The sequence below is a fragment of the Nelumbo nucifera genome, chromosome 2, assembly GCF_055504915.1.
Source record: "Nelumbo nucifera cultivar China Antique chromosome 2, China Antique-T2T, whole genome shotgun sequence".
NCBI lineage: Eukaryota > Viridiplantae > Streptophyta > Magnoliopsida > Proteales > Nelumbonaceae > Nelumbo > Nelumbo nucifera.
Genome location: NC_142650.1, coordinates 67,146,741 through 67,159,231, shown reverse-complemented (window position 1 = coordinate 67,159,231; position 12,491 = coordinate 67,146,741). Strand labels below are relative to the sequence as shown.

The 12,491-nt window shown below is 36.1% G+C and overlaps 1 protein-coding gene across 1 annotated transcript; it reads left to right on the top strand.

Moving 5' to 3' along the window:
• The first annotated feature begins 1,391 nt into the window (after positions 1-1,391).
• LOC104601506 (uncharacterized) lies at positions 1,392-2,780 on the top strand. The gene has a single exon (XM_019198444.2). It carries the CDS (start codon positions 1,595-1,597, stop codon positions 2,543-2,545), a length of 951 nt encoding a protein of 316 aa, XP_019053989.1. The 5' UTR covers positions 1,392-1,594; the 3' UTR covers positions 2,546-2,780.
• Positions 2,781-12,491: the final 9,711 nt, after the last annotated feature.

Genomic DNA, 12,491 nt, shown 5'->3' with positions numbered 1-12,491 from the left:
CAACTTAGCTGGTTGGGACTTTTAAAAGTTTTAACAAAAGTAAGGTGTTGTTTGGCAAGTCTTTTTTGAAAGATTTGACAGTTAAAAGACATGGTGAGCTTTTTCATTAAGATCTTGAAAGCCCAAAGATCGTTGGATTAGAGTCGTTCTTCATAATAAGCCCAAATCAAGCTTCTTGCAAGAAGCTGGGAAGGCAAAAAATGTGAAAAGCTCCATTTCTAGCTTTTAAAATAAGTCGTTCGCATATTTTCAGGTTGTGGTCTTTTGGTGGAAAGATCTTCCTCCAACCAAAGGGAGGAAGATGCAAATGTGAACTATCAGGCTTCTAAAAAGCCAATAGCCCATGCGGAAAGACGAGTAGTGTTTGGCAAGTTTTTTTGCACAGTCTTTTGGGCTTCGACAAGCTCAAAAGACTGAAAACTAATCTTTTCCATTTGGTAACTGAAAGCTGGAAAGATGAGAAGACGTTTGCACGGAAAGACCCAAGAAGACCGAAAGCATCAAATTTTGAGAAGCTTCAAATGAAACTATTTGGTTTTTCTACATGGTGGATAAACAATCTCTAAATGAATTTTTAAAAACTCGATAGACTGAACCAATTTCTAAATGATCTTTATTTTTAAAAACAAGACCCCAAAAACTCAATATGTCTGTTGACAATTGGGCTGGTAGAAGGTCTTTGTAAAAAGACTTGGCAAACGACACGGCACTAAAAAGTGCCTAAATAACAACTGATATGGTCTATTTGTGTATGGGTGGAATAAATAAAGTAGTGAATATGTCAACAAATAAATTGGAGGGGGTGGTCATAGCATTACAAGAAACCTAGCGGTGGTTTAAGTAATTTTCCATTAATTATATAAAGAGGTTAGAGTAGAGATCAACATCTGCTGGCTGCTTGAATTATCAGTTTTGCTCTTGCTCCCAAGTTCGAGGCTGACGTACCGCCTCAAGACATTCCAAATCAGAGTCTCGCACGTGTGCCATTTTTACCGTTCATCTTAAGTTCCGTCGACACGTACGCTCCGCTCCTGCACGTGCACAAGAAACTTCACGCTATGTCAAGGTTCAAGGTCCCCCCCCCCCCCCCCCTTAACCCATTCCTTTTACCCAACTGCCCTCAACAATCAATGCAATTACTGAGCACACCCATCTTGTGAATCTACAAACCAAAAGATCATTTTAGTCATTTTACGGAATCAATACCCTAAGAATATTTTAATGTCAGCTTGTCTGCTGTCCCTGAAAGAAACCTGAATTGGGGTGTCCCGAGGTCTTTGCCCCTACATTTCTACCCTGCAGCCAATCACATGTTGCCACGTGTTATGGACACCGACACAGCCCATCCGCCGACGGAAGCTTTTCATTCTCAGCCCCCCCACTCCACATCGTCACCCTTAACGGTCCGTCGGTCCCGGAACCGCCCACTGTTCTTAGTTCTAACGACCATCAATACATGCATTGCAATCTCACACACATGTGAGTGAACCCATCTCCATACACTCACCCACATATAGCCTACGCTTCCCCTTCTCTCACAACCTTCCTAGAGGGGAGAGGAGAGAGAGAAGAGAGGACTCTTCTAGGGTTTGTGATGTTTACAGAAGGGGAGAAACAGGTGCCATGCCCACCTAGGCCCATGGTGATGGATGGGAGATGGAAGCCTAATGTGGAATTAGCACCAAATTGTCCTCGGTGTGATTCATCCAACACTAAGTTCTGCTACTATAACAATTACAGCTTAACACAGCCTCGTTACTTCTGCAAGGGCTGTAGAAGATACTGGACCAAAGGAGGATCCCTTCGTAACGTGCCCGTCGGCGGAGGTTGCCGGAAGAATCGTCGAGGGAAGTCAGTCCGGATATCCACGGACCGTGGTTTAACTGGGAATTCGGTTTACAGTGGTGGGGTGGTGTCTGTCCGTGCTCCGCCCGATGGTGGCGCCTCGGTTGCATCTGCTGAAGCAACAAGGTCTGATTCTTCTAACATCGATCTTGCAGTTCTCTATGCCAAGTTCTTAAATCAAAGGCCGGAGTCTGACCCCGGAATCCAAATGCATGAATTGACAAGGGAATTCGATTCCCCTCTTGACTTTCCGAGCGTTTCCAATAATTCAAACCATGAGACTGATCAGGTGGAGTTCTCACATCATCAACTTGGTATGGTTGGTATGGTTGGGTCTCAGTCTCAATCTGATCAGTCCTCTGAGACCCAATTGACTGATGTCCACCAGGCTTTCCTTAGTGAATTCGACATGAACAATGGCCAACAAGACAGCATTTCTCAGTTTACAAGCTTAGACTCTAATGCTTACGCTTTGCAACCGTTGCCGGCCGAGGAGTTGGCCGTTCAAGACATGTTCTGGTCGAATTCTCCGGTGGTGGATTCGACTTTTATGTGGTCTGCAACACAGTTTCAAGGGTTAGAACCCGTAAACCAAGATCAACCAACCCTTCATTCAAATCCAATAAACGGTAATTGGAACTCTTTGGATCTGCCAAATTATGAAGCTTTCTCAAGCGACCATGAACATGCAACTTACTAGTGATGGGTTTTCTTAATTTTCCTTTGTATCTTTTCATCAGTTTGTCATTATCTTTTCTTTTTATTTTCTAGCCACTAAGTGACTTATATATATAACCATACATAAACATATTGTAGATGAATAGATGAATCAAAAGAATTAATTTAGAAAAAAGCTGTGTGAAGCTTTACATGAAACTTCAATAATTCCTCTTCCTGTTTCACTGTATAACACCAATTCAATTAGGTCTTCTTCCTCATCCATGGCTAAGCTGGTTCAACCTTTTTTTTTGTTAATTTAATGGGATTTTCGTCATTTCATTAATTTGCTTGGAAAACAATGTCCAGAAGTTCAGTTTTCATCATGGGTCTTTAATTTCCTAACTAAAACAAATTTTAATGGGTTTGCCTTCTGCAATTAGAGACTTCATATGGTGTGATGCTGATGCGCAGTGATATATGACTTCAAGCTAGGTTTGTAGATGGAAAATACTATCCACCATTGTTCGTCTAAACAGCTAAACGCCTAGCCGGTGATATCATCGACTCTTTAAGAATAGTTGATACTTGATAAGCACTTTTAAGAGTCTGGTCGGGCCGATATGGTTGGACCAGAAAACCATCTACCACCTACCTTATCACCCTTTTGGATCAGGAAACCGAGAGATGAGATTCAAAAATCTTGGGAACCCGGTAAACCATGAGTTGACTCATTCTCTTCTAGGCTGGTTAGACCGTTAACCCTGGACAAAATTGGATAATTTTAATGTTGATCGGGTCTTCTAACATTATTAATAAAAATTAAGAGCCTGATCGAACCTGACACATAACAAATTTGAGATATATCCCATTCATTAATTAGCCGGCCGGTTCCAATAACATCGTTTCTAATTGATGTTTAGGGATGTGAAGCCGACTGCTGGTACTGAAAGTGACAAATGCAGTTTATGATCTAAATGGGTCCGCCATTAATGGAGTGTTGTTAAGCCTTATCTGTAGGACCATGGTGATTGCTGAATGGGACTGGCTAGTGGTTAAGCAATGAGCCAGATAGATTGATATAGCTTGACAGTAAAACCGGCTGGTTCATCAGCTTCTTATTATATATCCAATTTGAATCCTGTTTCTGTCAAGTCTTGGTAGAAAATTTTCCACAAATATATTGATATAGCTTTACAGTAAAACCGGCTGGTCCAAGTGATTCAACAATTCAATTTGGAGGAAAAATGTTTATGGGGACCCAAGAGAGGTCTGCAGTTGTAAGCAGGAGCATTCTCAGAAGATGTTTGTGAGCCTCATGAAGTGAAGTGATACAGTTTATTAAGTTATTATGTTGCATTCGAATTAACTTTAATTAGGTCATTTCATTGAAAATTGAAATGGGGTCATTTCAGGTTCTCAGTGGAGGAAGCCATCTCCAGTTTTAGTTGACATTCTGAAATGATGATAACTAAGCTCACATATGCTAACTGATGGAGATGATTTGTAACTAATTACTTCCGGATATTTGGAGAATAACCATCGTGTAACCTCTTCACAAACTTGATAGAAAATTAAAACACAACCATCTATTTGGATGAGAAAGGTTCACTTTCAAATTATTCTCTCTGTGTACGGCAGTTGACAACCCACCCACCTAATAAGGGCTGAAGGTTGATTATTGAGCTTTCCAAACATGGCCACGTCCTCGGCTCCTTAGGTTCTAAGCCAAGGTCTCCGTTATGTCCACCTCTTTCACATGGTCCTTGTCCTTGGCCACGAATCATCAATTAGGACCACACTATTTTATGGGAGATAGGTTTATATTATTTTCACCTCTCTCTCTCTCTCTCTCTCTCTCTTGACAACAAGGAAAAACTATACTTACAGTACTCTCATGACAGAAGATAGGACTAGGAACAAAATAACTGATCCTTCTCATGCGTCAAGCCATGAAATAAGAGAAAGGTAGACCTACCTTCTTATATTGTTGGTGATTAAAGCAGTAGATTTGATTGGAAACGAGCAGGAAGGTATCAGTCCTCCTTTTCATGTGACAGGATTAATAGTAACCGACTTGGAATTGTCTGCAGTGGTAGTCGCAACTTGGGTTGGTTGTTGGGGTTGTATGACATCATCAGTGGAAAAGTTGTGGAAAAGGGCAGCTGGCAGGAAGCTTATTAGTTGTATCAGTGACCAGAAGAGAGCTTCACCTTCCAAAAGAAGAAGAAAAGTAAGCTCTGATACCATAAGGAGGTGAGAGAGTTGGATATATGGTATTAATTACCATGAGATGAAGTCGATAAGTCGCGAAAAATTGAGGGCTTAGTAGTTTGACCAAGTGAAAGGGTTTGGTGTGTCTAGTGTTTGATAGAAAAATGAGAATTCTCTCTTATTTCCTTTCAAAACCAAACACAGCTTGAGATTGAAAGAGGCTGACACTGCTACCCCAATTCAAAAAGGAAAAGGAAAAAAAAATTTGAAAGAAGAAAGAGTAGGGAAAGGACCAACTGCAACCTATCTCTTCCAAGCTTATGCATTTAATGAATACATCAAGCCATCTAATCACGAATTGAAACAAATAGAACACATCTACCAGTCGAATTAGATGCACTTATATTTACTGTTTTTGTTTCTTGTATGACTGATTGATTATATCTGAAGTAAGGTCCTAGGTCCCATCAAGGTTTTAGGGGATGGGTTTTGGATTTATGTCTTGTCTATATATGATGGGATAAGGCCCACTTCATCCATTATGCTAATTAAACTTTGAATTAGTAGCTAATAATTAAAATCTAAGGCCCATGAAAAATGCAGCTTCCAGACTAGCTTTTGATATGAAAATGAATATCAATCAAGGGGTCCATAGTTCTATGTATGCCTAATGTAATCAAGCAGCAAGATAAAGGATCTTCTTAACAAATTAACTCCCACATTCAGGCTCATCAATAATTGATTTCAATTATCAAATAATGACTTGTAGTTAACAATATACAATGAACTTGACAAGATCCAGAGAATAACCAACTATCTTAGACATTGTACATGCTCGTGGGCCACTATCAATCTCTTGTAGATAAATTTCATACTTGTGGCATTCATATTAATTTGAGTTGTACAGTCACTCATATATGGTATACTGTACACATTAAAAGATAGACTGCAATATTCGAACTGAAATAGTCATTCTTATTCTCTCAAACCTGTTTAAGGTATCACAGAATTAAGAGACTCGTCCCTTTGCATTCACCATGTCTGACTGCTGATAACGGAGATCTCTCCAACAGCAACTAATCAACGGGCCTTGCTTCTCCTTGGATATCAATTCATGCAGCTTATCTTGGTTAAGCTTGAAGTTTTGAATTATATATGTGATGTTACTCCTATCTGATCTGATATAATCCGATTCGATTTGATTTATATATATTAAAATTTATATTATATCTATTATTGATGTTGGTTTGGATGTTATATTTTCATTAAATTGTCGCAGGTTCAACTTTTATACAAGTAATTTTCAATTCATTTCATTCATAAAAGATATATAGGGTAAATTAGAAAGACCCCCTATTCTATGGGGTCAGTTACAATTATGCCCCCCTGAACTTTCACTTTGCAGCAAAGAACCCCATCCGTTAGTGTTCCACCATTTAACTTTGACAAAGATTCTCATTCAGATATTTAAAAATTTTGAAATACCCAAATTAACCTTTTTCTTATTTATTTGAATGATTTATGATTCAATTAGTTTTTTAAATATAATATTGAAGTCCTCTTGATTGATTTAATAGATCCTTGCAAATTTTTGGCCGGGTTCAATATTTACAAGAAATGGTAGTAGGTTTCTTTCTAATAGATGTAAATTTAAGGTTTTGTTTGATTTTTCATAGTTTATTGGCGGAAGTGGATAGTTTTTATATTTTAAGATGAAGAGAGACATGCATTCATGTAAGTGAAATGAAGCAAGAATTTAAATAAACTTGTTTTTCTCTTTGAGTAAACTTATTCTTGTTATTTTAACTAAGTCTGTTTGGAGAAAATGGAGGTATTTTTGAGTCTATTAGGGTTTAAGAGAAAATAAGGAAAGTTCAAGTGGGCATTTTTTGTAATTTAATGCATTTTATCATTTGACTTAATGGATAAGGGGTATTTGTTGAAAAGTGAAAGTTCAGGGAGTAATTGCCATTGACTCCATAGTATGGGCGGGGCGGTATTTGTAATTTACTCTAAAATTTAATTTTGTCATTTTTTGTTCGTTTTATTAATAATATATAATATTTTGATAGATTTTAGTCCAATTTACTTACTCTATTTAATATCGATTATAATCAGAATTCTATTCAAATCCACTAGATATATTTGATGGATATGATCCGATTTGAATTCAAATATGAACAAGTCAAGTTTGGATATATTTATATCCGACTCAATTCGATCCATTTGCAGTCCTATCCATAGTCTGGTGATTCAAATTTGAAAACACCCTATTGTGTAATGAACTAATTGGCTCCTCATCCTTAATTTGGAATGAGCAGATGCTCCTACAACATCAGTCTTTACTTTGTGGATTAAACAAGTTAAGCTTTTATTGAATTAGTTATTTGCCTCCATACCTGAGTCTTCTTTTACTCAAGTGGTTGTCTAGCAGTGGCAATTGGGCGGGTTGGGTTGGGTTGGGTTTGAGCTTCAACCCAATCCATCTAACCCGTCAACCCATTAATGATCCGGTTATATAAAATTAAATGGGATGGGTTCAACCCAAACCCGCCTTGACCCAATCCAACCCGTCCAAACCCATTAATCTTATATTTATGTACTTAAAACAAAAAAAAAAAAACTAACTCCCACTTGACAAATAAGTTGGTCATAGCTTGATGGTAATAGTATTTGTTATTTTTACACAAGTGGCGAATCCAAAATGGGTCAAAGCAAGATGAACATATTTCGGGTTGGATCGTATTGGGTTTGGGTCAAGCCAGTCCATTTGGCTCCGCTTCAGATTCGAGTTGACCCAAATAGGCTTGATATGGATCGGGTTGGGTTCGGACTGGGTTGACCGACCCCAACAAACCGAATCGAGGTGATTGGGTCTATTCATATTTAGATCGAGTTGAACTAGTCCGGAGTCAAGTCGGGTTGATTTGGATTTATGTTGATTTGGGTGAAGTGTGTTGATTCGGGGCAAAACTAATTTTAGTCAATAATTAATAGAAAATTAATGTATTAATTATAAATTATTTCACTCAGAAAATAAAAAAAAAGGCTAAGGAATTAATACTTGTATCTTTATTAGTTAACCCAATGGTTGTCCACAACACAACCCATTTAAATTGACCTAATGGGTGATCAACCCATTTCCAACCCGCCAAGTAGATGGGCGGGTTGGGTGAGAAATTGCCACCCCCATGATTGTCTATAAGATCAGTAAGGAGGCATATAGGACATGCTTGAGCGGCTGTAATCACCAAGAGGAACTGCTAGCGCAATAAACCTGTATGAAAACTTGGTTCTCTTTATAGGAATGATCTAACCATGCTTGCCTATCTTCAAAAAAGTGAAAATGTTTGGCAATATTAATAATAAATATCATGGTTTTTAAAACCGGACTGGGACTGGATGGTCGGACCAGAAAAACTAGGAACCGGTCAGGTGACCAATTTCGTTTTTCCCTAAAACTGGGATTTCTCAAAAACCGTTAATTTTGGTCAGCAAACCGCTGACCCGGGCGGTTAACCGTTTGAACAGTTTTGATCATTTTTTATTTTTTTGTCAGAACGGGCGATTGTTCGGTTTGAACAGTTGGACTATTCGACCCAATAACCGGACCTCTAACCGCCTGACCGGTTCGGTCTCCAAATCGGTTTTAAAAACCATGATAAACATGCTGAAATTAGTGAACCTGTAATTACCAACTCTCAATTAATACATCTTACACCCGATAGTCCAGACGACAATCAAGGTATTGAGACTCTAAGGGTTCGTTTAGTTCACGGTAATGGGGCCTGCCCATTCCAATTCCAACTATTCGGTTGAATGGAATTAGAATTTTATTCCCATTCCTAGTGGAATGTCATTCTCCCATTTGAGGATGGACATTCCCTCCCCCTCCCTTGGGAATGAGATACATTTCAACTGATTCGAATTCCAATTCCTATCTAAACCAAACAGGTTATGGGAATAGACCATTCTGATTTTGATTTCGAGGGTTTTCAACTCCAATTTTGATTGTGAACCAAATGGATCCTAAATTGGTTCCAATAATCATAAGCCTTCTAAAATACAACAAAAATCCATGTTAGATATGTGGTGGCAATAATCACTTTGCAAGGTATTGTTGCAAGGTTCCTACTTGCATTGCATGCTTGAGAAGTCAAAAGAAATCTCCACCCACCTATACCCTCGCTTTTGTATGTCTATATATGGATGCATGGCCTCTTATTTTTGGAGTTATTCATCATTTTACTTCAATCTTGAAAAGTTGCAAATATATCTACATAGAATTTTTGGCTCTAACAACCCTTGAACTTTGCAAAAATCCCATTCTAGATCCTAAAGAATTAAAAAGATTATTTTTGCTCTCAAACTATGATGGAAATGCCACTTTAAGGCAAAAATAGAAGATGCTAGAAATGTTGTCGATGGATCCGTTATACAATGAATAAAATAATAAAAGCATGCTTACATGACGCTACTCAAGTTTGAAAAGGCCGCTTTAAATGTTAAAAAACTATGAATTAAAAAATAAATTTTATTAACCTTGTTATAAATTCCCAAGGATTTTATTAATTTGGAATCACCAAATTAACAATAATTAATTTAATAGTAAATAATTAACAACAATGAAGAGTAAATTATTAAGTTCACACTTAGTTAGGTTAACTAATAGTAAATTAGCAACCACTACTTAATTAACTTAGTTAACTTGGTAACTCAATTTTCTTAATTCAACTAAATTATTTAATTAATTCCTTTAATTACTTTATTTACTTGTCTCAACTTAATTAAGAGTAACTTAATTTACTTAATTGACTTGATCACTTATTTAATTCACTAAGTTGACTTGATTTATTTTAGTCTAATTATCTTAATTTCTTTAATCGTTCTATTTACTTAGCTTAATTTACTTAATGATCAATTAGTTAATTCACTTAATTGGCTTAATTTACTTATTTAGATATATTCGCTTTGTTTATTTAATGCACAATTAACTTAGTTTTTTAATTATTTTAATTTACTTATTCAATTGCTTAATTTACGTAATTGACTTAATTTACTTAATTAACTTAATTAGTGTAATTTATTTAATTGTTTTAGTTAGCTTAATTTAGTTAATCAATTAGTTAATTCCTTAATTGCAAGGTTTTAAAATCATCATTGACCTGGATAGTCAAACCATTTGACTTAAGAACCAATCAACTATTCAGTTCCATTTTATACTTAGCCAGAATTTTACAAAAAAAATGTTGGCTTGGTCAACAAACCACTGACTTGGACAATTGAACCGCTAAACTGTTTGACTTGATGAATGGTTTTGGGTAATTTTTATTTTAATTTTTTCTATTTTTGTACTTTTAGAAATATCACGGGCTGATTTGTTCAAATGGACAATTGAACTACTGACGAAAGTGGTTTTGTTTTTGTGTCAGTTTTTAAAAGCTTGCTTAATTTGATTATTTTACTTATTTAGAGTAATTAGCTTTGTTTATTTAATTTACTTAATTAACCTAGTTTTCTTAATTAATTTAATTTAATTTAATTTACTTATTCAATTGCTTAATATACCTAATTGGCTTAATTTACTTAATTATATTAATTAGTGTAATTTATTTAATTTACAACATTAATTTTATACCCACATAAAACATTAAGTAATTTACTTAACTATATATTAATGTGGCATTTTCAAACTTGAATACTACTACCACATGAGCATGCTTTTATTATTTTAGTCATTGTCTAACAAATCTATTGACAGCATATAAAGTGTTATCTAATTTTTCCTTGAAATAACTTTTTCATCATAGTTTGAGGGAAAAAAAATGACCCTTTTAATTCTTCAGGGTCTACAGTGACTTTCTTTTTAGCAAAATTCAAGGATTGTTAGAACCAAAAATCCTATCTGAACATGATGGACCTTATCAGATTACCATGGTAATGGATCAGTTTCGACCATTGCTTATTATAGGTATTAACTCTATCATCAACTGACCCTGATCTCTTTTGATATTTTACATGCTGAGATATTTCTTTGAATTTGTTATTTGTTGGAAAATTCTATAATGACATATTTTTTGATTTCCATTCTTCTAAATTCTTTATAAGTGATTGCATTTTATTTTGAGAGCATCATGAAAATGGGGTTTATGAGTTGCAGCTATCTTGGGAATCAACATATATATAAGTCGTGTCAGAAATTGCCTTACATTGTCACACACGTCGAATTCTTGACTTATTAGCATTAGTACTGTTGATGTTACTGTTGAGGCTACCTCTCAATAAAGATTATCCATCAAATTGTTTGTGACTATCAGCTTGCTGTCACCTTGTTTATATCTCTATCATTTTATCTCTCTTGTCCTCTTGGTAAGTGTCATCAATTTTCATTTCCATATAATGTGCTAATAAAAGTTCCACTTCTCTAAAATTTATTCATTTGTTTTTGGTAATATCTCTAAAATTTATTCATTGCTGGCATTTATGGGGACCTGCCCCTATTGTTTTCACTTTTGTGCATATTATTATATTTTGTTTATTGATGACTTTCTTCATTTTTTTATGTTTCCATTGATTAATAATTCCGATGCATTATCTCAGTTTTCTTCACTTTAAGAGGCATTTTGAAACTCAATTTGATGCCCATATCAAAGTGGTGGTGGTGCTGAATTTAAAATTGACTTTCTTTAAATTTGAAGGCTACACATAGTCTCGACCCATGCTTCCATTCTGCAAAAGTAGTGGACTATTCAAGCAATGTTTTAAAAATTGATTCAGGACTGGAATTGCTTTGGCCACTGGCAGATTGACCATCCAGTTTGAATAGATGGCCCATTTCAATTAAAAATAAATAAAAAATTAAAATAAAAATGGCAAAAATCGTTATTCGGACCAGTGGTTTGATTGCCCAGGTTAATGGGTCGTTGATCAAATCAATGATTTTTTGCCAAGAAATAGATTAAGGGTGAAACGGAATTGATTACCTGAATGATTCCCAGGCCGAATGGTCTGGGTCAACGAGTGTTCAAAAACACTGGATTATATTCATGCCTTCTCAACTGCAACATTACTGCTCATTACTCTCTTCACTACCCTTCTTTTCAGGCTAATCTCTTAACAACCCTTGAGTGTGCTCAAATTCCAAACTCTATGGCAAGTTTAAATATGGTAGACCACCTAATTATAGGTATTTGGGTGTGAGTGCTATCTACTCCTAAGCCCTAACAACTCACACAAGCTAGAATTTCGGTACATGAGTTGTGTATTTGAATCTTTTCTGCCTTCCTCTATGAATGATCATGTTGATCCATCTCCTCCTATCTCTAATAAACAACCACTTGCCACTGTACCACAAGGCATCTCTATTTTATGGGTACCTAATCTAAGAGAGGGGTCTGCTCAAGCCATGTCAGCCCTTGAATCTCATGCTGTTTCATCATCACCCCATTGTCTCTTGTAGTGCTAAATCAACATGGACATTAATTATTTTTTTTTGCTTGAAATGCAAGTCTGATGGATCCATAGACCACTACAAAGTCAGTCTTGTTGCCAAGGGCTTTAATCAGAAAGTTGTTTTCGACTACGAAGAGATTTTTAGTTTGTAATCAAATTAACTAGCTAAGACTTCAGGTGGTCTTCTCCATAGCCAATTTTTAACGAATGGGATTTGCACCAGCTGGATGTTCATAATACATTCCTTCATGGTTCTTTTTAAGAAGACATTCACATGGTCCAACCTCCAGGGCCACCAATTTTCTTATCAATCGCCAAGGTTT